Raw genomic sequence first — 26,393 nt, forward strand, 5'->3', positions numbered from 1 at the left:
AGAATAGGTCGAACAAAAAGGTCGTTGTTGCGCAAGTTTAAGTCGTTACAACACGATTGAGGGTTTACTTCAGGACAACAATTGGTATATCTGACGAAGCTATGAAATAAACGAACGGAAAATTGTGCAGCTTTTAAATAGATTTATTTAATTGAACCATACATATTTTCTGGTTTCCAAAGAAAAGAGTCGGCATCAGTACGTAACACACGCAAGCCCACAGAGACTTTGTATGATTTGGTATTTTACATCAAACCCTGGTTGTTGCGCTGTCTTTTAATTGGTAGAGGGTGTGACACTATGCGCCCAGACAGCACAGCAGGGGCGATCGCTTAAATTCCTAGAACGGTTCTCAACGCGCCTTTCCTCGCGCTCAACAACTCCAAGGCACCAAGAGCCAAAATAACGAATTCTTTTATTAAGGCAATTCAGGACAGAGATGGCGCTCAAGGGTTCAGCAGCAAGACGAGCACAAAGGCAAATGCGGTTTCTACAAATATGCACTAATTTAGTTAAAGAAACAGACGAGAAATTATCAGTACAGTTGACTCTTACCGAACTATTATAGGACCAGAGTCACAGTAACATTCAAAGCGATCAGGAGATTTTAGGTTCTGCAAATACAGCATCAAATTCAATAAACATCACCAAAAAACATTAGTAACGAACTGCGAGACTTTAGGCAACAAAGCTTACCGGAATAATACAGTCATTTACAGCAACAACAAGTTGGGTGACGACGGTGTGGGATCCGTGGGCCAGAAATGCACAATTACACATTGGACGACCGGCAACAGTTCAGTTAGCACAAATTTCCTATTCGTTAGCAAAGAAACAAACATAACCAGTCAATTAAATAAAGCATGCTGCCTCTATAACAGTGTTTCTCAAACTTATACGGATTGCGTACCACCTGACAACTTTTTCTATCGCGACGTACCACCTAAACCAGTGGTTCTCAACCATTTTGTAGTCACGGACCCCTTTTATAAATTTAAAGTCTGCGGACCCCCAACGTAATTTCCAACAGGTCTTTTTATGTTTCTCGTTTCTTGCATTATACGTTATTATGTTTTTGAAGCATTTTCATTCACCTTCACAGTCCTTTAAATTTCAAAGAAGTTTCTGTATTGTAGCGGCCAACACAACAAATGGATACATTTTCTGGTATATTTATTTAACTTGACACAACACTTGTCCTATAGTCTTTTGTCCACGTGTGTTATGATGTTACAATCGGAAAAACAATCACAAAAAGTAACTGTTCAGTATTCTTGGCCCAAAAGGGGTGATCAACAGTTTGCATTTGTATGCAGGATTGTAAAAACGGTTGAGAAACCTAAATATATTTTTCTGTTGGTAAATGATACTAAACATATTTGCCTCCATGGAACCCCTGAAACCATCTCGCGGATCCCTTTGAGGTTGGGAACCACTGACCTAAACCCGGCTTCCATAGATAGCCTTAGAAATATGCCTATTTTCTTGACCCGACTAGCGTATTTAGCAATTTGAAGAGACTGTCCAAAACACGAGTATCGGCCAAACCAGGGCTCATCAGTTGGGTCAGTTGAGGTGCAATTTTAAATTAGACTTAAATTAAGGTATTACAGAAATCTACTCGCGTACCACCTGAAAAGTTCCGGCGTAGTGGTACGCGTACCACAGTTTGAGAACCACTGCTCTATAACATCCAGTCGCTAATAAACACGAGGCAGCCACGCTTACAAGTCGTGACTTCAGGAAAACAATGCCAAGGTTGTGACATCATAAGCACCGATTGTGTGATAGATAATGTCACCAGGTTGCACAACATTGCGCCATACAAGAGAGTTAAGGCTACTGGCGGGAAACATAGAAAACTTAATAATTTGTACAATGGCGATGTAACACTCCCCCACAAAATGTGGGACACATTTTCAAACACAACATCGCCAATCGCGCGCGCATCGCAATGCGACAAAACAACGTCGGGCAGTCCTCAACACCAGCGCACCGCATGATCAACTCGTTGTTCATCCCAGAAGTCCGGGCTGCAATCACTCGGAGGGGCTGATGCCAAACTCTCATCAGAATCAACGATGTGGCCGAGTCCTTCAACCGAACGCTGGAGCGTGTCGCCGCTCGCCAGCACGAGCTCGATATTTTCTCCTCGAAATCCACCAGGATATTCACGGAAGACGCACTTCTTCTTACTGATGTGGCAACGGGAATCATTGATCAGTGGAACAATGTCGACATCACAGGACGATCGCCGATCACACAACCAGGATCCAAATAAAGGCACTTTCATCCGATAAGGCGTCGGAGAGCCGTATGAATTCCCATCAGGCTATAATTGAAACCAAATTCTATCACCATCCAGAGGCTCCACAGCACAAACCAAGTCAGAGCCCAGGGCTTCACCTTTCTCAGGACAGACCTTTGGGCTCCTAGCACAACAGTTGCACAAAAATTGCCCGGGAGTAGAAACCTCCTCAGTACGACCCTTGGAATTGTAAGTCTGCATCGTATCAATATCATTTTCACACAAGTCTTCGCTGTGTAAACCGACGAGACGCTTGCCAGCCATCGAGCGGCCAGCTGGCAGCGTTTCTGCACGAACCTTCCGTGATAACGGAAGTTTTGAATGTTTATTGCGGTGCTTGACAGACCTTTTTGTTGAATCCAGAGTGATTCGATCCTTGCCAAATGTAGGCGCACCGAGAACTGGTTTCCTGTCGCTATATCTGCCTTTCCTTTCCTGTTGGTGCATTACCTTGGCCACTCTCATGCATCGGACGTCGGTCTCGTTCGTAGCTGACGAACTAACTTCGGGACCAAAAAGTGACCACCCAAGGGGTGTCTTTATAGCACACGGACCTTGTGGACCAGAGCACGTACTCAGGACGTTGAAGGCAGCTGGGACGTCAGCGCCAATGAGGATGGTGACCGTTCCTCCTTTCACGCGGGACAGGCTGCAACCTTGAAGGTGTGAAAACTCGTGAAGAACATTTGGTGCTGGATTACAATTCGGCGACACAGGAATTTCGTCAATGGACAAAACCTCATTCAACTTTAGAGGTTCTCCTCCTTCAAGTGGCATGACAGTTAAGGACACCGTGGAACCTTGATACTAGTGATGGGACGATACCAGGTTTTGAAGCGAGAACCGATACCGAGTACCACATGTATATACCTTCGATACCGAGTACTTAAGTGTAGTCTTGTACTTAGTTGTATATCACTGGCTAATTTATCTACCATGGTCGGGGTACAGACGTGCACACACACACGCCGAAAAATGTAATCACCAAGTGATAGCAAAAAATATATACGTAAACTGGCGCAACTTTTTCCCGATTTTGTGCTGTCCGAAGTAAATATTGGCATAAAGTTGCCCGTATTCTTACGGTGTATTCGGTACTCGCACGTTGGTATCGAAAACTGAGACAAAATATTTCGATACCGAGTACGAGTATCGATACCACTGAAATCGTTCGATACCATCGATACCGAGTACCGGTCCATCACTACTTGATACACCCGGGACTTGTCGGTGAGTGTACTCAAGCAGATTTTTCGGCCTTTACGCTGCAAGCCGAGTTTGTCAATTAGTCGTTGTTCGCAAAATGTAGAAGTAGAGCCTTGGTCAAGGAATGCATATGTGTGTACCTCAACTCCGATATGTCTGACCTTTACCGGCACGATATTGAGGTAGACCCCGCAGTTATTGTCGGACGCATTCGTCGTTTCCATGGCAGAGTTTTTCGAATTTTTAAAAGCTGGCCTTCTCTTGAAGGTTTCATGCAACTTCGTGTGATGAAAGTTACCAGTGCAACCCTCAACGGAGCACGATTTTCGAATAGGACATTTTCGACAACGATGTCCTGTACAAAAACATTTGAAACAAAGGCTATTTGAGCGCACAAACTCACGGCGCTTGAGCAGTGTCATTTTGTCGAATTCCGGGCACGCGGACAAATCATGTGACTGCTTGCAACAGACACACGAAACGGGAATTGACGAATTCTCAGAACGTGCCCTGCCGAACTTCGACAATGAGATGCTGTACGCCGCGGCCCTTGAACCTTTCCTTTGTTCAATTCACGGTTTATCGTGCACGGCCTCGTAGACCACTTCTCTTCCAAACAACGAATTAGCCACACGAGCGCACCGCACAACGAAACTTGTAAACGCAAGGTATCCAGGTTGTCTCCCGGTCTCCTCAAGCACTTGAAAAGATCGTTCCACCCATTCCTTTTGAAGATCAACTGGAAGTTTCCCGATCAAATGCTTCAACGTATCCAGTGAATTCAAACTCGCGTACTCTTGGAAGTCTTCCAGAGAGCTACGGCATTTTTCAAGCAGGTCAGAAAAACCCATAAGTTCCTTTGGTCGATCGGGCCTAACGGGCGGGAAAAGCTTTAAGCGACGTTCGCAGGCATTGGCAACAATGTGTGGCCGACCATAATCATAATACATTCGGGAGCGAACCTTCGAATACCCAGAAACTGTATCCTTGCTGTAGATTTCAAGCTTGGCAGCAACAGAATCTTCACAGTATTGAAGCAAGCAAACTAGTCGCGATTCTTCAGATTTTGTTCTGCGGTGAACATGGGACTCAATAGCTCGAACAAACGACCAGTAGTTTAACGGATCGCCGTCGAACTTCTTAATGGCCGGCTGAGGCAGGACTATTGGCTGTTGCACGAAATCGTTGTCGGAGGCACATCGCGGCGGGGAAGAAGCATGCGGATTGTGCATGTATGGAGGATAGGCATCGGGATATGTACGTGACCTATCGATAGGTGGACCGACAGTAGGAGCAAGAACAGGCTTTGCATCCATCTTCGGAACATGCGGCAGTGACATCTTTACAGGTTTCGTCGGAGTCTGAATCACAGCGGGTGATCTAGTTGTTACGCATAGGCGCCGACATTGAATTTTTTCCGGGTATGCCGTATTATATGACGTCACAAAATGACGTCATATAATGCCAAATATATTTTCTGCGGATGCATATGGTAAGAATGCATTAAAGTTACAGTATATAAGCTTTACACAACGTAATTCCACCGCCAGGCCCTTTTGCTACTGTTGCAATTTAACGACCTATTTGCCGAAATTACGGGTATAGGCAAAACAATAAAGATAGAAAAGATTTAGTTCGACTGTCACCTAACATACTTTGCCGTGCGTCGCAAATTACTTTAATGTTTAACATTTATCTTCTCTGTAATAACTATAACAAAAATGCTTAGTTTTCACGCAACAAAGCGCACACACTTCTGGCCTAGCAATCACAATGTTCGTTTTAACGTCGCTTGTTTCGTTTACAACGTGTCGCATATTTAACGCAGTGAGTTGTATGTGACGCATAATTAATTTTAAAGTTCAGCGTACTTTGTTTCAACGATGTTCTGACCTGCCTGAAACTTTCGACAACGTTATTTTTTGTAGGCTAAGTCCCAACCTTACGTTTGTGACGTAACATTGGGTGTTAATTGTTTTTTATTTGGTTGAAACCAGCCAGTCGTTGTTCTTGTGGTGTAGGCAGTTACAACAAAGGTTGGGCTGTATTTTTATAATTTAGTTCACAAACGGTAAACTTTTTTATCACCTGTTTGTTGACAAAATACCCGGGGCAGCGGCGTTTCTACCATAGGACAGCGCCAATACCTTTGTTGTGCTATTTACCACTTTTTAATGTTTAAATTCCAATGCTTCTCGAATACGTTTCACAACTGTAATGAATGCGAACAATTTAATGGTTGTGAGACAATAACCTCGATTGAAATCATTTGCGCATGTTACGTATTAGTCGAAATAATTTTATAAAGCAACAACGCATAAGTGACGTTGGTCCGATTTTCGGGTATGCGGCATACCCGAGTTTTTCGTCCGGGTATGCCACGCATGTACCTCGGCCTCGGCTAATGCGACTTCGTTGTCAACTTTTCTTATTCGTCGTTGCTTTTCAATAGCAGCTTGCTGCTCAGCTCGTTGACTCTCGATAGCAGCTTGTAGCTTCTCTAGCGCTACATCTTCGTCGAGCTGCTGTCGCGCCAAACGAGCCACGCGCATCCGCACCCAGGCCACCTTCCGGCAACTTTCCGTCGAACCAGACGTTCGAGTACTTGCTGAACCGAGACGAGAACTGGACGAATAACCTGATCGAGTTTCGTGGCGGCCAGTAGACTTCTCGATGTTTACAAGCCATTCCTGTATACGGAAATCGAGCTCACGTTTAGCCTGTTGGCATTCTTTTCGTGCTTGAGATATGGTTTCGTTATCATTCCCAAAGGGAGCATACGCGGCAATGAGATTGTTGAAGATCATTTCAACCAATGGAATATACCCTTTCACGAAATAAACATTTCCGGTATTCAGCATTAATTGCTCACATCGCAAACAAGCTTGTTTCCAAGCGTACGCGCAGCTGGAAATCTTGTCCCCTCCATGGGCATCAGCATTGGAAAAGGAATCAAGCGAATCCGGCTCAAGGGTGACGGATTTACCAGTTTCCATTGCAAGGATTTTCCAGCTTGATGCTATTGAATAAGATACGCCCTTACAAGTGTCCAGAAGTTTAAAAACGTCCACGGTTCGAAACGTCCTTTAGTTCGAAACGATGTTGCGCTGTCTTTTAATTGGTAGAGGGCGTGACTCTATGCGCCCAGACAGCACAGCAGGGGCGATCGCTTAAATTCCTAGAACGGTTCTCAACTATTATAGGACCAGTATGGTGGCCGACAGCTGCCACTTAAAAAATAAAAATAATTAACAAAAACATAATAATAATTACAAAATTTTATTGAATAAAAAATAAAATATAAAAGTAAAAGCAAAAATAAAAAAAAAAAAAGTTTTTCAAATAAAAGTAAAAGCAAAAAAAATTAAATAAAAAAAAAGTAAAAGCAAAAAAAAAGTTTTCAAAAAAAAGTAAAAGCAAAAAAAAATAAAGTAAAAGCAAAAAAAAATAAAAAAAAAGTAAAAGCAAAAAAAAAAAAGTTTTCAAAAAAAAGTAAAAGCAAAAAAAAAATAAAAAAAAAGTTTTCAAAAAAAAGTAAAAGCAAAAAAACTTTTCTGTTCAACCCGTGGCCGAGAACTGCCACCATAAGCCCGTGGCCGAGAACTGCCATTGCCTTTGAAATGCATTGTGCCGGCCGCCGATGGCTGCCATTGGGCGGTTTTTTGGGCGGGTTGTCAAATACGTCAATTGTAATTGTACACGTAGTTGCGGTTATTTTGACAATTAGAGTGGCGGTTTTGAAAATTGTACCTGGCTACACCGCCTTTTATTCATGTCCCACAAAGTTACTGTCTAATTCCAAGCCCACACAACGGCCACACGTTCCTATAGCACATTATGTACTACACTTTATGTTCTGGTGTATTGCAAAATCTAACCAGTATGACTGGCAAACTGGTGTTTAGGAAAACAAAATGCATCTGCACAATTCAAAACATCAATTTGCAGTGGGTTCGGAATTACTGATGCACATTTAAGTCTGAATTCCTCTGACAAATAGTCTATTGAACCATCAACAGCTATAAACACTTCTACAGCCTTTTCAAGTTGTTCAGTCAACACAACCAAACCTATACCATTGAAGAAAAAAACATTATTGTTACTTGTTTTGGGATAAAGAAATTGTAGTGTCAGTTAGTCTAACTATGAAGTCCAAGTGCAAAATCCAAGCGATAAATTAAAAAAAAACAGAAAATGCAAGCAGTGATTTTGGTCCATAAACTCAAATTAGCAACCATGTCAATTAGACTTAAAATGCAGTATCATATTACTTCTTACCACATTCCCAAGTCCATATTTGTATGGAAAATTGTATATATGGTTGGACACACCAGAAGGAAGTTGTACAGTTTTCTGCTCTCGAATTCGATGAGTATTCCACACCACACTAACAAAAATATCCAGTTGGTTTTGAATTATTGGCACCACCATCAAATATGACAACAACATTCTGCAATAACCAAGAAAAAAGAAACAGTTTTCAAACACAACTTTGAATTCCCTAGATAATGTGCACCTGTGCTCAATGTTGTGTGGATCATAATGGTGTTCATCCTCCAGTTTGCATAACTGGATTTTAAAATACTTTTTAAGTCTTTTAATGGAGCTCCTACTGCCAACGGTCAATTTGTTCATGAAGCATTGGTCAGATAATAAAAATCTAAAACTGATGGCTAGATTTTATTGGAGATATCTCTATGAAATAAAAATGATTGGTGGAAAGAGTTCCACGAAATATTAGAACAGTATTTTAAAATCCAGTTATGCAAACTGGAGGATGAACACCATTATGATCCACACAACATTGAGCACAGGTGCACATTATCTGGGGAATTCAAAGTTGTGTTTGAAAACTGTTTCTTTTTTCTTGGTTATTGCAGAATGTTGTTGTCATATTTGATGGTGGTGCCAATAATTCAAAACCAACTGGATATTTTTGTTAGTGTGGTGTGGAATACTCATCGAATTCGAGAGCAGAAAACTGTACAACTTCCTTCTGATGTGTCCAACCATATATATAATTTTCCATACAAATATGGACTTGGGAATGTGGTAAGAAGTAATATGATACTGCATTTTAAGTCTAATTGACATGGTTGCTAATTTGAGTTTATGGACCAAAATAACTGCTTGCATTTTCTGTTTTTTTTTTAATTTATCGCTTGGATTTTGCACTTGGACTTCATAGTTAGACTAACTGACATTACAATTTCTTTATCCCAAAACAAGTAACAATAATGTTTTTTTTTCAATGGTATAGGTTTGGTTGTGTTGACTGAACAACTTGAAAAGGCTGTAGAAGTGTTTATAGATGTTGATGGTTCAATAGACTATTTGTCAGAGGAATTCAGACTTAAATGTGCATCAGTAATTCCGAACCCACTGCAAATTGATGTTTTGAATTGTGCAGATGCATTTTGTTTTCCTAAACACCAGTTTGCCAGTCATACTGGTTAGATTTTGCAATACACCAGAACATAAAGTGTAGTACATAATGTGCTATAGGAACGTGTGGCCGTTGTGTGGGCTTGGAATTAGACAGTAACTATGTGGGGCATGAATGAACGGCGGTGTAGCCAGGTACAACTTTCAAAACCGCCACTCTAATTGTCAAAATAACCGCAACTACGTGTACAATTACAATTGACATCTTTGACAACCCGCCCAAATAACCGCCATTCAATGTCAAAAACCAGCCCAATTGGGCGGAAAAACCGCCCAATGGCAGCCATCGGCCGGCACAATGCATTTCAAAGGCAATGGCAGTTCTCGGCCACGGGCTTATGGTGGCAGCCATCGTCCGCGCAATGCATTTCAAAGCCAATGGCAGTTCTCGGCCACGGGTTGAACAGAAGTTTTTTTGCTTTTACTTTTTTTTTGAAAACTTTTTTTTTATTTATTTTTTTGCTTTTACTTTTTTTTTGAAAACTTTTTTTTATTTTTTTTTGCTTTTACTTTTTTTTGAAAACTTTTTTTTTTATTTTATTTTTGCTTTTACTTTTGTATTTTATTTTTCTTGAAATATTTTTTATTCAATAAAATTTTGTAATTATTGTTATTTTTTTGTTAATTATTTTTATTTTTTGAGTGGCAGCTGTCGGCCACCATAGACCAGAGTCACAGTAACATTCAAAGCGATCAGGAGATTTTAGGTTCTGCAAATACAGCATCAAATTCAATAAACATCACCAAAACACATTGGTAACGAACTGCGAGACTTTAGGCAACAAAGCTTACCGGAATAATACAGTTATTTACAGCAACAACAAGTTGGGTGACGACGGTGTGGGATCCGTGGGCCAGAAATGCACAATTACACATTGGACGACCGGCAACAGTTCAGTTAGCACAAATTTCCTATTCGTTACCAAAGAAACAAACATAACCAGTCAATTAAATAAAGCATGCTGCCTCTATAACATCCAGTCGCTAATAAACACGAGGCAGCCACGCTTACAAGTCGTGACATCAGGAAAACAATGCCAAGGTTGTGACATCATAAGCACCGATTGTGTGATAGATAATGTCACCATAGTATACTAACATGGTAGTCCAGCTATTGTTTCCGTCACGCCTGATTAACTCTGCACGCTTGTCGGATGCTTGCATTGATTTGGTTGCTTTAGGAGCAAACAAACGACAAAACTGATCGTGTGTGGTCGGTTTATGCATCTTTTGTGTGTAATATTTCTACGTTTGGTTGCTATTGTGCTGTTGGAGAGTATTTAATGCAGGTTTTATTTTTTTAGTCCTTCTTTGAACGCGTGGAACTGATTTTAGCGTGGTTTTACCTCACATATTAAAGGATGAACTGATGTTTAAGGACTTTGATCCCGACCAGGAACTCTAGACAGACAAAACGTCAAGCATGAACGAAGACCAGCATATTCTTTCCAAAGTTACTCATTTTAAACTGTCAACATAGGGTAGATTTTTGATAAAAAAAACGGATTAGACATTACAGAAAAGTTCAAGATCAGACCTTTCTCATGAAAGAATATGCAAAAGAGTGCTGCAAAGCAAAAAGTTTATTTGAAGAAAAATTAAAGGCGCTAAAACAATTCTAAACATCATAACTACCAATCATAAACTCCAAGAAAACTGGTGCAGAAAAACAAGTCAAATTGCAATGATAAATAACATGGAATAAGAGTATTTAGAAGGTTATGTTTTGTTCAAGGCTAAAAATTAGTTTACAAAAGTAAGCAAAATTGTGAGCACGTTCTCCACCATGCAACCACAGGGTCAGCTGATTTCTTTAATGGATTTCATGTGTTGTGGATTTATTTCTTCATTGTCGTTCACTTTTGCCAAAAAGCTTATTTCTAAAAAGGTCTACCAAGCAATCCAAAGGATTAATTAAGAGGGGATCTAAAAAATAAATCAAATCTGCCAATAAAAGTGTCTTCACTTTCTGCACTGTGTGCTTTTTAAACAAATTACAAAATATGGAAACTACTTCAACAGACTTTTAAGGTTAAGCTGCAGACTTTTGAGGTTAGCTTGTTAATAATGTAACAGCATATAACATTATTATTAGCAAACTAACCTAAAAAACAGTAGGCTACTACGAAAAAACATATACTGAGTGCTGTATAAAGCCAAGTGATTTAGTAAGTCTTGTAATTAGGATTTCTAAAACAGAAGCTGTAGACAGTGAACACTTCGACCTATAAGGTCTCAACAGTGCAGCTGATCACAAGACATAGGCCATATTGGTTAGTGTAGCCATCTAATAGCCTCCAGTTTGTAGGAAGTAACAGGCTTGCCTCGCCAAATCGACTCTGTACCACAATTATAAAGCATTTCCTTAAAAAAATGACTGTCTAAGTTTTTTAAAATATACCCTAAAGAATTCCTACAATTAAAAGCTAAAAACGTTTTAATGGCTCTACAACTAAAAAACTTCAAAACAGACACGGATTTGTCGCCAGCGGCTTTTAAAAAGCAGCTGTTTACCACACACATCATATAAAACTTCAGGCGACGTGCAGTGTTAGTCATGCGTAACCAACATTCGCAGGATAATAAAAGAAACGGGAGGAAAAGAGGAGCTGGACTACCATGTTAGCATACTATGATGTCACCAGGTTGCACAACATTGCGCCATACAAGAGAGAGACTCGAGAGTTAATGCTACTGGCGGGAAACATAGAAAACTTAATAATTTGTACAATGGCGATGTAACACTGGTTGTGTTTAGGTTGCTGCATCTCGCACGCCTGAATGTAAAATATGTGTCGGGAAATCATTTTTAAAAACATTTTTTAATGTGAGGAATTTTAACGCTTAAACTACAGTAGTTTTTAAGAGTTCATTTGTGTGTGGGATTAGAAGTTTTACGTTATAACTGTTGTCAGTGGTGATACTTACGATCAACGTGTCTTCAAAAGCTATCAAAACTCTGTTGATATAACCGGATCTTGTAAAAATTATTTCTTTTTGTAACATATTTAGAAAGAAAATCGTGTTTTCATCTCGGTGATAGTAATTATGATTTATCAAAATTGGCACTGTTTAGGTTGGTAACGTGTAAAAACATGCCACATAGTGCATTGTAACGGAACTTTGGTTTCGCCAAAGATATTTATGAAAACTGTCCGGAATTTAGCTCACGTAGATATGGTAACCCTATACATATATACCCATGCGCAACAGGTAGGTAAACGGGTAGCATATATTCTCAGAAGGACTACAATAACCATTGATGGTTGTGATATTAGTAGGCGTTGGACTGAACGTCCTCTCAGACCTGAAATGTCTATTTACAGGTGTTAATGACATGTACAGCTTAACTGCTGAGTGCATTAGTGATGCCAAATAAAAATCTTCTCATGATCCTAGAATTTAAAAGATAAAATTATTAAAATATTTTTTTGATTTACTTATATTTATCTCTTGCAAAATCAAAATTTGAAAATAACAAAACACTTTTGGAAATTGTTTTGGGATCGTAATTTTGCAGAATTCCATTGCCCCAATTTTGTTAATCATGGAATAACACGTTGGGAGTTGCATCGAGGCTATAAAAAACTAAAAACCTCTGCAAAACGTATATATACAACTAGATTATATTGAACTACCGAACATATGACAAATGGAGTAGCAAGGCATTAAATCAGTGGTAGCCTATCAACTTGATTTAAACAATTGTGAACTAGCGAAAGTAGCAATAAAAACGTTTAAATATAGCATTGGTAAAATGCCCTCTTTTTAATCCGCTACTCTAGTACCTATTACCGATCGAAGTAACGCAATCGAGGAGCGGATCACAGAAAAAACAAACGGGGATCAACACCTATTAGGGGCTCGATATTCTTTTTTCCCAGCTCGATATTTCTATAATTCCCAGCTCGATATTCACTGATGTCATATAATTCGATTTGGTATTTCCTCTTCTAAAAAACGTCATAAATCCAAAATAGCATTCTATATATTGGCAATGTTAAGTTATTACGACAAAACGTAGGTCACTTTCAAGTTTAGCCTATGCTGTTCCAATGCTATATCAAGCGGACACTCACACCCGCTTTGGAATAGTTTAAATAAAATCTACACCACATCAAGTGGCTATACAAGCAACACACCTTGCATTCATGTATGTTAGCGCAAGGAATTTAGTATTTTTTGTTGTAGGCTACTGATAAAATACGGATAGAAAATAAAAGAGATTTTTGAAAAGAATAATGGATTTTACAAGTTGTCATTTATGTATCCGGTATCGGATCGCAGAATATCGAGTACTAATATGGCAATAAAAAAACGGGTATCGGGCCAACTAATGACCACTGTCAGGGCTGTGTTTTGTACTCCCTCAGCACAAATAAGTTCAGTCATATGTCTTGGCGAGTCTCACTAATTTCCTGAGGGGGTGTCCGAAAACCAAAACCGTGAGGTAAATTTGAGTATAGCCATCATGTGCGTTCTGATCTTACAAACATGTACAGAAGTGGCGCGAATCCATTGCAAATTTTGGAAGTAGAGGATGTTTTTGAGTTTGCAAGAATAAATTTGGTGGAAAAAGTAATGACGTCACAACTGTTGGAAAATAACTGTTGGAAAACGGGTTGCTTTTGTATTGATAAAGCCTTAACCTGTAATTAAAGCCGCTTGCGAAATTGAAAATTTTTATCACTATATATTTGTAGGGTTGCCATACGACATGTCAGGGAATTTAATGTTTAAATCTGCGTCGGGGAGAAATGTTAAAATGTACTTAAAAGTCGGAATTTAAGAAAATAAAAATATTTCTACTATGAAATTAATGTACCAACGGAGAAAGTTTCTAGTAGTTAGCTACAACCGCTTCTAAACCATGAAACGTAAAAAAAGTCGAACAAAAAAAAGTCGAATGTCGTGAGACATAAAAACGCTTTTACAGTGGCATTTTATTTCAAATTTAACAAGGTCTTTGAGGTTCTTATTGTTTTTTTTTCTGTGTAAAATTGGTCCGACTGGTTTTCAGAGTGGTGAAGGTTGGCCACCCCTGATATTTGTGCTTATTGTTTCAAGGATAGTAAAAGCAGTGAGCTTATAGCCTAATAAACTTAACTAAACAGAAGGCTATACGCAGAAAGTTAATTGACAAGGATCAGAGTATCGTATCTAACGTTTTCTAGTGTCTCCGTCCGTGTGACTTCCGAATATTATAAATATATTCCGGAATAGATGTGTTTAGAATCTTTAGATCGTAAAAAAGGTTAACGCAGCGATTTTCAAACTGGGGTCCGCGGTCCTTTATGGCATTTTGCGAAAACCGCGAAAAGGTGGAAGTAATTCTATATTCTTATTTTGTGCAACTGAATAAGTTTGAATCAGTGGTTCTCAACCTTTCGTGGACCGTGGCCCCTTAAAAGTAACTTTTGAACTTTGGGTCCCCCTTCATTGAACCCTGTAAGACCTGTGGTCCCCTTAAAAAAGTTAAATGGCAAATTCGTGATGGAATTCGCTACTAATTTTGGCTTTAAACGTGTCGAATATAGACTAAACAAGAATCCGTAATCGTGTAGAACTTTAATATAGACAAATAGTGTGTGAAATAGTCGATTAAATTAGGGAATAAAGTTATTTGCAACACACACTTAATTATGTGCACTAAAAAATGGATTTTAGTTGGTGTTTCTGGTAAACCTAGTTTTGAAAATTGCACGTAACCAAGATCCAAAGACAGCATGTGACATCACAGACAAGACAAAAACGATTGTGCGCGAACAATTGCATTTATGTTAGTTGTCATTTAATAAAGGCTATTGTTTAGTAATGGATACAGTCGATTTTCAATTTTACTTTGTTTCCGAAAAACTGGTTTCGTAACCGGTCAAGCTTTTGTGCAGAAATAAGGCAAGGTAATTTGACTGAAAAAATAAAATACATCACTATATTTGCATGCAAATAATATGTTTGAATTTAAAGTCAAAAGTCCGATTCACAAACAACCTTTTACACACCACCATCTAATTTTAATAAAAGGGCAATAATGGCAGATTATTATTTGATTACATGCATAATGTGAAAACAAGACTTAATTTTAACTACACATTTGAGATTGTACAAACAAGTCTATGCTTTAGTCTCAATGCAACCAATCCTAACCCAAAACATAAATCATCTGCTCAACGCAGCTAAATGCGAGGCGCTAATATTCTCTTTTGGTAGGTTACGTGCGAATAAACGTTACAAGAGTTAAGAGAAAAAATACATCAGTAATTTATTTTTGAAATGCATGTTTTTAGTTTGTTTAACAACGAGAAGCCTAAACGTTTTTGTCCCCATCCGAGAAAACCGAACCGTGGCAAAAGAACGTGATATCCTGTCTTTTGTTGGCAAAACATATAGGCCACAGCGTGCAAATTAAACCATGACAGAAATGAGTCATTGTCTGTGTTGCTATAACATCATGTTGGATTTTGCAAAATCATACCATGTTGAATTTCGCAACACTATCCTATAGGATGGATCTATAGATCCAGAAAGGCAATCCTTTCTATAGTCATGTTGGAGTTCGTTGCCGGGCCGTATAATTTTTCAGGTTAAATGCTATAAAACAATTTACCCATGTGTCACAAATGTTCTAGACCGCTCCTTTGACAACATCCTGCGACCCAGTTACCACGGATCATGGGCAGTTTCTGTTTGTCTCTAATCTACCGTTGCAGACGCTTTTGTTGTTTCATTGTTCTAATGCAGGGGTGTGCAACCTGCGGCCCGCGGGCCAAATGCGGCCCGTTCATAATGGTTGTGCGGCCCGCGTAGACGCTGGAAATTTCTAATTTACTGGCAAGCGAGTCCAATTATCATGTATTTTTGAGCAGATTAATGTGCCCGGTGGTATTTCTTTGGGCCCTGGCAATAATGCGGCTATGAATAAATGCGACTTTTACTTGTTAACTCAATATAAGCATATTTGGTATGCAACAAAGTAAAATCAACTTGTGGTGCGGCCCGCGATCTAATCATGGTAATTGTATTTGGCCCCACAGTGACAAAGGTTGCACACCCCTGTTCTAATGTGTTAGTTTAATCGCGTCGCCGTTACCCGTTGCAGTGTCCATTGTTTTATCCATGGGAAATGGTCATCGTGAGTTAACGCCTTTTTCCCCAATCATTGTTACGCAAGCGATATAAGAGCCCCTATTTCACGTTTGAAATATAAATATAGAAGATAGAACCGTGAGATAACTGCGAAGTAGTGCTGGATTGTTTGTTTGCTGTTTTGATTACGTGTGGTTGGACGTGAATAAATGTAAAAGGAAAGGTATTCTGCCGATCAGAGTACACGTGCGTTAGTTGTTAAGGAACTTCCGATAGTCAGTCCCAAACTTTTGCGTACCCGTGGAAACGGGAACGTGACACCATGTATCCCAGGGATGATAAACTAATTTAGGTCGTTTTATTGCTAAATATTTGTTTGTTTTTTTGTTTTTTGAAGGCCGGTCCGCGAAAAAATTTCACGTTCAAAAACGGTCCGCAGTGCAAAAAAGGTTGCCCACCCCTGGATTGGACCAAGAAACGAAGACACACAGTTTCCATTAACAAACTATTTCACAAACCTGACAAAATTTCGCTTTATTTGCCTCCACAGCAGGTTAAACCGGTGAAACATTGACTTTGTAAAGAAGAAAATAAAACAAACGTTAAGCAACCTAAAATTTATCAAAATACCACCATGTCAACGGAGAATAAGTGGTTGTTTTATTGTTTTAGTTTGGTTTCTAATCCCAACGGCGGTGTGGTGGCTAAATGTTCTAATTCTTGAGTCCAACGACATGCAATGTTAAGTTCGAAGTTTAGGCCTATATGGCACTTCGTATAGAACAGGGGTTCTTAAACTGGGGGGCGTGAAGGGTTCGCAAGGGGGGCGCAGCACAATCTGGCTGCAAAGTTTTCACTTGCAAACAATTGTAAATTAATGCATTGGAATTATGTCGGCACTGATTTCGAACTTTTTGTTTAAAGTAAACGCTTCATTACTCTGAAATGGATGTCCAGTTGTACTAACATAACTTTTCTACACTGCGGGCCGGATACGTTCGCGCGTGCCGCATAGTTTATATGCCCTAGTGCCGTCTTCTCAAGCTTAGCACACGAGACTATTTTTATAGGGGCGCCAAGATTATTATTTTTTGGTCTTTTTAAAAATCTATTTAAAATCTGTTAAATTGTATAGTTAGTCTCATCTTACAAGGAATGTTTGTATATTACGTCACAAGTAACACAATAAGGCAATTGTTTGCGCACAATTAACACTTTTTGTTTTGTCTGTGACGTAATAAACTGGCTTTGGATCAATCCTGGGCGTTGCAATCCTATAAAAGTCGGTAATATTAATTTTACATGTCGTAACAGTAAACTTTCGTAAGGAGTAGATTAATTTTTGACAGTAACAAAGTTATCAATACGTTTTGGCAAACCTAAAAAATGGGATCGCGGGCCGTAGTTTGGTGACCCCTGTACTATATAGTCGGCTGCACATTTTTTATTCGTTCGCAATTTCGCATTAGAGATTGCCTTGGCTTTGAGTGAATCAACATTTTCTGGGCAACATATGCGTAGTTTACAAGAATACTGGCACCATGGCTCTGTGTGCGCGCTTTTTTTGCCACTTATCAGTGTTGAAATGGCATTTTCTAACGATTGGAACTAACTTGACAGTAGTTTAAGGAGGACCTACGATGTATATTGTTTCAAAAAAACAAGAGATTAGAGACAATAGTGATGCTTGTTTTTAGTTTTACACAAGTTTTTTTTGCAAAATTTTAGCTCAATTTTAAGTTGAAATTATGCTGCTTAGTGGTCCAAGCACCATTTCTGTATGATTTTTCAACAAAGTCAACGTGATTGTTGTGATCAATTAACATGACTGTATGGGCTACAGTACCATAAGCAGGCAACCCTTCGACTTTTACTGAACAATAGTGTCGAAGAAATTCTTCATCAAGTTGCCCCTCGCATTGATTATGAACAAGCTCATCAGGGTACAAGCAAGTGGCATCAGACAAAACATTGTCAAACAAATTAGCTATTAGACTGTTTGTTGGTTGTGCATTAACTTCGTTTACAACAGAGGAAAACAAGCCCAGGCCATGTAAGCGCTTTCGCCATTTGCTATGTAAGGACGTGCATGCAACACCGTGCACACCATCATCTAATTTTAACATTTTATCATCTTCAGTTCCATAAAAGCATATGTCCATATTTCCATTTTGAAAGACTTGACCGCCTACAAAATTAAAGGGCCTAAAATTTACTCCAATCAAGTTATTTTTAATATACTGCGAGGGGGAAATTGAACTTTCCAAATATTTCTTTACAATATTGCCTCGTGGTTGTTTGTCTGGTTCAAGCCGCGGTTTTAAAATGTTCGTCAGGTAGCCAAATTTTCCAAATCGGCTGACACCAAGCCATGTGCCCCCTTCTACTCCAGGCTTGACATCAATTCCACACAGTACATCTTTACTGGTTGTATGAAAATCAGCAGGTTTGCTTGGCCTGTCATGGTGTTCATCCCTGTTTGCAGCTAGAATCACTTTGTATTTGCTATTTTTACACTTTGCATCCACATACAGAAATATAATGCACATGCCTGTAAACTAGGTCCTAGTGAATATTTCCTACAATCAAAAGATGACAAAGTGTGTTAAATGACAGTCGTTAAACAACAATGGCCATTAAACGAAAATTTACAATGAATACAAGCTGCACAGGAAAAGCTGGGAATTTTACAGTGATTGTTTGGCACCATCAATGTTTAATTAAAGAATGTGTGCTGATCTTTGAAATGATATTTTTAATTGAGTCATAAGCTTGTGAATTGGCAAATATTTGCAAAAAGTTTTTTCCTCCATCACAACACTCTGCCAAATTTGGGTCTATTGGGACATTTCCCAGAAAGGAAATGTTTTCTTGTTTTGCCAAATCTTCACCACCACCTTGTGAGAAAAGAAGCAAACACTCCGAGCAATGTGGACACACATAGCCTGACATATTTTCAACAATGCCAAGAACAGGTATTCCAGTTTTGCGACAAAATGTTAACTCCCTTTGAACATCTGCAACTGCTACAGCCTAAAATGCAAAATATAAATTAATTAAATATGAAGACATAACTTAAACGTAAATGTAAGTTGTGTAATATTTACTTGTGGAGTTGTTACTAAAACTGCCCCAGTAACCATGCCTTTTAGAGTTGTAACAACAGCCAGATGTTCATCACTTGTTCCCGGTGGTGTGTCAATAATAAGAAAGTCCAATTCACCCCAAACAACATCTGATAGAAATTGCTTTATCATTGCATTTTTCTTGGGTCCCCTCCAAATAACAGGGTCATTTTTATTGTCCAGCAGAAAACCAATTGACATTACAGACAGATTCCTATGTGAATTTGAATATACTGGCAACCAACCATCATCACATTGGTGAATATTACACTGTTCCAAATTAAGCATTCTAGGGATACTTGGGCCGCACAAATCAACATCTAGAAGACCAACTTTGTGATTTTCCGCGGCTAAGCCAAGAGCTAATTGTGTCGACAGCGTGCTTTTACCTACACCCCCCTTCCCAGATAAAACAAGTATCACATTTTTTATTCTGTTTAAGCTTTCCATTTTGTCTGAAACGAGAATAAATGCACTTGAATAAATTTGGCTAAATTCAACACAAATTTTGCCGTCTTGTGAAATGCATGACTGAGCGCCGGTTTTAATTTTGTCGAGTCATCATGACAAAGGGAGTAGGATAAATTTTATGTTTTGTTGTTTTAAAACAACTTGTTTTGTAAACCACTGTGGTTTTGATTAGTCTGTACAAACACTATTAGTGCATTTATGGTCTTGTATTTTTTTTGAAATAAGAATAAAAAGACAACTTGAGTTTTGTAAAATTTGACACATACATATACGTATGGAAATTAGCCTACCTAAAACCTGCAACGTTCTACGATGCATTCACCAGCAGTGGCGGCTCGTGCCTAAAATTTGTGGGGGTGCTGCCCACACAAATTTTAGCCTTTACTGAACATATATATCATATAAGTTGGCAATATATTGAAAAGCTACATTTCTAGTTTTCTAGCTATTGTTTTGTGCAGAAAAACAAGTAATACAAATCTGTATTAGCAACTCCATTGTGACGTAATTTTTGTTACGCAATAATGTACACGAGTGTAAACAGCAGACGGCATCACTTGTGTATTTTGTTTACTTGCACAGCGACGGGCCAAACACAATAACATGCAGTAATAATGTGAAAAACAAAAACACACGTGGCACAGCTTCGAAACGAAGCGGTTGTAAATACGGTAAAACACAACAGGAATATAGAAAAAAAAGTAATAGAAAAAATAAATATAAATGAGTCGAAAAAGGTCGAAGTATTTTAGTTCGACAACAAAAATTGTCATGTTTCATTTAAGTAAATTTAGTCACAGTCAGCGTTTTCAACATATTCTATGACACTTTACAGATTATTGTCACACAAAAAAACTAGCCATACAGCTTTTTATTGGTATCATAACTAACAAATTTAACAACCACATTACATTGGTTTCAGAACTTGTTCGTTTAAACATCTTTTCTTGAAGAACTTGTTCATTTAAACACCTTTCTTGAATTTTTGTGTACAGACTATTAATTGTATTTTAGTTTCTTAACTGCTATAGTTGCTGCTTGCTGGCAAATAGCTTATAATTCCTTTTTTAAGTACAAAACGCTCTCAAATTTAAACCATATTATTAAATCTTGTGCTTTCTTTTTACAACCAAAATGAATCATGAAGTTACAGTTTAGGCATGATGATAGCTTCTTCCTTAATCCCAAATGATAACTAAGAAACTGTTTTTCTATTTAGTACTAGCACTGCAAGTGCAAGTCTTTTGGAAATATTGGTGTTCCTCAGAAAAATTGGCATCTTTGTCAGTGTTAAAAAGAACTGTTTTGCCTTTGCAGGAATCATGGAAACTGCAAAAAGGATTTTTCATCCTAGTAATTTAACTTGTCAAAACATCATCTCTAGATTAATTATTTTCAAAGTAATCATGAACATCAGATCTACAGAAACATTTTCATTTGAGCAACCAGCTTTTCTTTGTCAACAATAGGATGTGCTTGGTGTCACTACTATCTTGTCTGTAGAATGTTCATTCTTAAGAAACACTTCCTGTGAAGCAATTTAGCAGCTACTGTTTAGACAAACAGTACATGTCCATTATATCAATACACATGATTGCACTTGGTTGCAAATACTGTCCACATGGTGTGTTAAGAAATCCACACTTTAAATTGTCTTCACTCAGGTATTTTAAAATTTCTGTTGCTTCTGCAATTGTTTGTTCTGCATTTGATATTGCCTGAATTTCAGTGAGGCATTTAACTTCACAGTCACAAATTTAATTTTCTTTGGTAGCATTAAGAACAAAAAATCAGTATTTCTTGTTGTTGCTTATTCCTGCATGACATTGGAGTAGCAGATTTTTTCCCCCATACTTTCATAAAAATTCAGTTATTTATTATAAAGGTTAATTGTGACTTTTCAAGGTGTTAGATAACCCTTTTTTTTCTTTTTTAAGGTGTTAGATACACTTATTTAATTCAATGATAACTATAAAAACTGAAACCCACTTACAGTCATCTTAAAAAGTCAAGACTAACAAACAATAAATTTAATGATAGCAAAATAATTATTTAACTGCACCCACCGTCGAACCCTAAATATACAGCACACGGGTTGGGCTTTGGAGCTCACTGACGCGAAGCAGACAACACAACTAGCGCTACGTCACGGGAGGGGCTGCGCGAGCCACAGCCCCCTCTCGCCTATTTCGCCCGGCATGTAGCTTTTCTAAGTGCGCATGCGCACAACTGAAAACGTCACGAATTTGGAGCTGCAGCTCCGCCATAGATAACTTATTATTATTTTTTGTTTAATTTTTAAATAATACAAATTTTTTATTTTTTTTATTTTAATAAAATGCCGATTAATGCCATAAAAATTATTCTTAGTATACACTGATCAAACATAAAAGCTATATGTAAAGATTGTTTTGTATAACAACTTGGAATAGGAATGTCAAGTAAAAATACTGGGGGTGCTGCAGCTCCGCAGCCCCCTCGCACGAGCCGCTCCTGTTCACCAGTATTTTACAGAATATGGTAATTTTGAGATATCTTGAAATTCCAGGGGAAGGGTACAGGGACCTATGCAAAACAACATACATCCAATGATCCAAGATCCAAGCAAAAGACCGTTTTTAAGTATAGTGTTCTTTGCGTACGGAATACATGAGATGCCGTTTTTTTGGAGAAAAAATTAAAATCCCTTTCTTTAGAATCTCGAGACTCTTGAAATTTTTCTAGCAGACAATTTCATTCAAGGACAAATTTTTTGTATGTTTTTTTATTGTGCGCCACATTTCTGGGCAGCAGTTATAACGTCTGCTGATGCGTGCTTATCACTATTGTCGCCTTTTTCTTCCACGCTGAAGCGTACAGAACTACAGATACAACTGCAACAAACAAAGTACTACTTCAGATTACGGGTTACAAGCTTGCAACTTATGTAATATTTATTGTGCGTTTTTTGATTTGTGCAATTATTTTTTTGTAATAATAGAGACATAGAGTTTACACTCGAAGGTACTATAAAATCTACTTACTTTTGTGTATAGTTAGCATAGTTTTCGGTGCCAAAAATATTTGTTTGGTAATTGACAACAATGGAATTGCAAATTCTGGATAGCAAGACAAAGCAGAAGTTATGCACCTTGGAGCGCATTTCTTCCAACACAACTATCGATAGTATCAAAGAAATTTACCAAAGGAAATTTCCAAACTATTATCCTGAGAGGCAATCCTTCAAGTCTTCACCGAAAGGCAAATTATTGAAAGGTTCAGAAACTTTAAGTGAACTTAACTTGGGGGCAGAAGGTGTTTTGTATTTTAAAGATCTTGGACCGCAAGTTGGTTGGTCCACTGTATTCTATTGTGAATATACTGGTCCATTGTTTGTGTACCTGCTGTTTTATTTTCGACTGCCATATATTTATGATTCCAAATTTGCTTTCACCAGCAGTCCCGATGATGTTGTGCATTTGGCAGCTATTTGTCATAGTTTTCACTATATGAAACGAGTACTTGAAACAAAGTTTGTGCACAGATTTTCTCATGGCACCATGCCAATTAAAAACTTGTTTAGAAATTGCTCTTACTACTGGTCATTTGCTGCTTGGATGGCATATTACATAAATCACCCACTGTACACCCCTGCCACTTTTGGCACTATGCAAATATGCAGTGGACTGGCAGTTTTTGTACTTTGTGAACTGGGTAACTTGTCTATACATCTTGCATTTCGCAGTTTACGTCCAAGTGGTTCAACACAGAGAAAAATTCCTACTGCAACTGGCAACCCTTTCACACTGTTGTTTAACTTTGTCTCATGCCCCAACTATACTTATGAATTTGGCTCGTGGGTTGGCTTTGCTGTTATGACACAGACCTTACCTGTGTTTATATTTGCTTTTGTTGGATTTGGTCAAATGGCTATTTGGGCTCTGGCTAAACATAGGAATTATAAAAAGGAGTTTTCTAACTACCCTAGATCCAGAAAGGCAATCCTTCCTATAGTATTGTGAACTGTATGTATAATCAGCATTTTGATTGATTTTGTGGACCTCATTGGTACACCTGATGATAAAAGTAATTTGAAATTTACACCTTTATAACATGAACAATGTACTGTATTGATTTTGTTCCACTTGCTGCTTTAAATTTGTTAGCACATGCAATTGTAGAAGTTCAGTTACTGTGGCATATATTCTCAACTCCAAATTACCATTTAAATTGTGTGTTAAATTCAACTGTACTATTTTTGTGTGCAGGTCATGGCTAGTTTTGTCAGCGAACGTGATATAAATAAATCAAGAAATTTTAAACAACGGGAGCAAGCAGAGGTGCTCACGGCAGCAAAAAATAGTTATGAGGAGCGTCAGCAGTACAAGCAGTATCAAAAAGACAGTGGCCAAGACAAATGGATCCTACCATCTTTACAAAATCGATTAGACCAAGAACCGAAGACACACCATGCCAAAAGGAAACACAAAGAGAAAAAACAAAAGAAAAAGTCAAAAAAGAAACGAAAGCATGACAGCACTGATGATAGTTCAGAGGAAGAGATGTGGGTGGAAGCAAAGACTGGTAAAGATCAACCTAAACAAGAAAATACAGATTGGATGCAGCAGGATTTTCTAGCTGGCATTAAAACTGTTACTTCTCAAGAAGTTAAGGAGGAGAAGAGGGCACAAAAACAAAAAGCACTGACCACAAAACAACTTACATTAGATCTTATGGGTCAACATGAAAAAGAATTAAATCCTTACTGGAAATCAGGGGGAACAGGCCTTCCAAGTACTGACCAAGAAAAACCTAAAAAGATTCCATGTGCATCATGGTTAAGAAAATCTTTGCAAAGAATGGAAGAGGAAAGTGGCCAAACTGGTAAAAGTATTGAGACAATAGCTGCAGAAAGATATGGTTCATGGAACTCGTTTAAAGACATGCTTGATGCTGCAGAAGCCAAAGAGGGCATAAGCAAAGCAAAACCAAGAGAACGGTTTAGGAGACCAGATGATTCTGATGCACAACATTCAAGCACATCAAGGGAACAACCTCGCAAAAGGTTTCTCAAACCAGGTGACGACAGGGAACAAAGTGGTGAACATAAAAATAGAGGCAAACAAAGTGTGGAAAAGCATGCATGGCGAAAAAGTTCATGTGAAGTAAGTAAGTTGAAAAATGCATCACCAGGGACAAAAGCTGATTTTCAAAAGCAAAAAGTAGGTTCTTCAGAACAGTCCAAAGAGGAAACTATATCTTTACCTTCAACAAAGAATGTACCAAAACCAAACCCTATTCAAACTACACAGCAAGCCCAATCAAAAAATACAGCTGACATAAAAATTTTGACAGAACAAGAAAAGAATGCAATCAGCGCTAAAATTATTAAAGCTGAACTGATGGGCAAAGCTGATCTTGCAAATCGTTTGAAACAAAAATTGGAAGCATCAAGACTTCTGGAGAAACAAGGTCCATCTCGAACCTCAGTAACTGAGAAAAATTCTGAAAGTTCATCCGAAGGTAGCGATTCTGATGAGGAAGTTGTCGTTCTCACGAGGACTTCTAAAACTGGACAATCCTGGCCAGTTACCAAGTCTGCTGACGACACACTATCAAAGCGCCAAAAGAAAAAGAAGGTGAAGGTCCATGACCCAGATGGTGAAAGGGAAAGATATTTTGCAGATGATGATAAGTACTCACTACGTGACTTGGTTGAAAGGGAGAGAAGTGGAGCTGCTGAAGACCAAACTCAAGTATTAAACAGATTAAGCTCCAAAATGTTTCGGGGAACTGATGGCGAAAACTTTACCCTTGATGACATGTTTGTGTCACAAGCTGGCGTATCAAATACAACAGGACAGGAGGAGTTTAGGCAAGAGCAAAGGGCAATACAAAACCACAAAAAATTAATGCGCCGACTGGACAAGTGCAAGTACTGTTTTGGTAATTCCAACAATCCCAAGCACTTACTTGTGTCAATTGGCAGAGTGGCCTACCTTCGCTTGCCATCACATCGCCCCCTTGCCACTGGCCACTGTATTATTGCACCAATGCACCACTGTTCCACTGGTACAGCTATGGATGAAGATGTTTGGAGTGAAATAAGAAAGTTTATGCAGAGTCTGTGTAACTTCTTTGCTTCTAGTGGTGATGATTGTGTGTTCTTGCAGACTTGTATCTCACTTAAACATGCGCCACACTTCTTTATTGAATGCATTCCACTGCCAAAAGAACTTGGTGACATGGCTCCGATATACTTTAAGAAGGCAATACAGGAGTGTGAGAGTGAATGGGCTCAAAACAAAAAGCTCATTGACACAAGGGGCTCAAATGTAAGAAACAAATTGCCAGCAGGACTGCCCTATTTTGCAGTGGACTTTGGGTTGGATGGTGGTTTTGCTCATGTTGTTGAAGATGAAATGAGTTTTCCGCTTTACTTTGGTCGCGAAATTTTGGGTGGCATGCTGGATGCCGAACCCACTTTGTGGAGAAAACCTCATGAAGAACACTTTAATGAACAAATGAAACGTGCACTGGAGTTTGAAGCAAAGTTTAAACCACATGATTGGACACATAATGAAATATCTTGAATTAAATGTGTCATGGTGTTTTTTGTTTGTTTTTTTGAGTTAAAGTATTGCATGTTCAAAAAGCGACAGGTCTAGTATCCTGGTGATTGTGTAATAAATTTTTACTTTTTACTGTCATCTTTGTGATAACCAAACTACTTTTACTTTTTTTGCAGAACTAGACTCTTTTTTAATTTCACT

General features: G+C 38.5%; 5 protein-coding genes and 1 long non-coding RNA gene across 6 annotated transcripts; 2 read left to right on the forward strand and 4 right to left on the reverse strand.

The window, feature by feature from the left end:
* Nucleotides 1–398: 398 nt before the first annotated feature.
* On the reverse strand, nt 399–5,110 carry LOC145238325 (uncharacterized). Its single transcript, XM_080101463.1, has 2 exons — nt 556–5,110; nt 399–490 (listed from the first exon to the last, which is right to left on the reverse strand). Exon 1 carries the CDS (start codon nt 4,852–4,854, stop codon nt 4,087–4,089), a length of 768 nt encoding a protein of 255 aa, XP_079957589.1. The 5' UTR covers nt 4,855–5,110; the 3' UTR covers nt 399–490; nt 556–4,086.
* A 2,247-nt stretch (nt 5,111–7,357) lies between these two features.
* On the reverse strand, nt 7,358–7,850 carry LOC145238405 (uncharacterized). The gene is made up of 2 exons (XR_013862117.1): nt 7,793–7,850; nt 7,358–7,584 (listed from the first exon to the last, which is right to left on the reverse strand). It is a non-coding gene; the product is annotated as an uncharacterized LOC145238405 (long non-coding RNA).
* Nucleotides 7,851–17,718: 9,868 nt separating this feature from the next.
* Nucleotides 17,719–18,594, reverse strand: LOC145202723 (transport and Golgi organization 2 homolog). Its single transcript, XM_080075763.1, has one exon. It carries the CDS (start codon nt 18,592–18,594, stop codon nt 17,770–17,772), a length of 825 nt encoding a protein of 274 aa, XP_079931889.1. The 3' UTR covers nt 17,719–17,769.
* LOC145202724 (cytosolic Fe-S cluster assembly factor NUBP2 homolog) lies at nt 18,524–19,676 on the reverse strand. Its single transcript, XM_080075765.1, has 2 exons — nt 19,153–19,676; nt 18,524–19,078 (listed from the first exon to the last, which is right to left on the reverse strand). Exons 1-2 carry the CDS (start codon nt 19,618–19,620, stop codon nt 18,755–18,757), a joined length of 792 nt encoding a protein of 263 aa, XP_079931891.1. The 5' UTR covers nt 19,621–19,676; the 3' UTR covers nt 18,524–18,754.
* A 2,479-nt stretch (nt 19,677–22,155) lies between these two features.
* LOC145202722 (very-long-chain enoyl-CoA reductase-like) lies at nt 22,156–23,888 on the forward strand. Its single transcript, XM_080075762.1, has one exon. It carries the CDS (start codon nt 22,725–22,727, stop codon nt 23,640–23,642), a length of 918 nt encoding a protein of 305 aa, XP_079931888.1. The 5' UTR covers nt 22,156–22,724; the 3' UTR covers nt 23,643–23,888.
* Nucleotides 23,888–26,370, forward strand: LOC145202719 (CWF19-like protein 2). Its single transcript, XM_080075757.1, has one exon. The coding sequence runs from the start codon at nt 23,892–23,894 to the stop codon at nt 26,211–26,213; it is 2,322 nt and encodes a 773-aa protein (XP_079931883.1). The 5' UTR covers nt 23,888–23,891; the 3' UTR covers nt 26,214–26,370.
* The last annotated feature ends 23 nt before the right edge of the window (nt 26,371–26,393 follow it).

Source organism: Phallusia mammillata, chromosome 7 (genome assembly GCF_965637545.1).
Source record: "Phallusia mammillata chromosome 7, kaPhaMamm4.hap1.1, whole genome shotgun sequence".
Lineage (NCBI taxonomy): Eukaryota > Metazoa > Chordata > Ascidiacea > Phlebobranchia > Ascidiidae > Phallusia > Phallusia mammillata.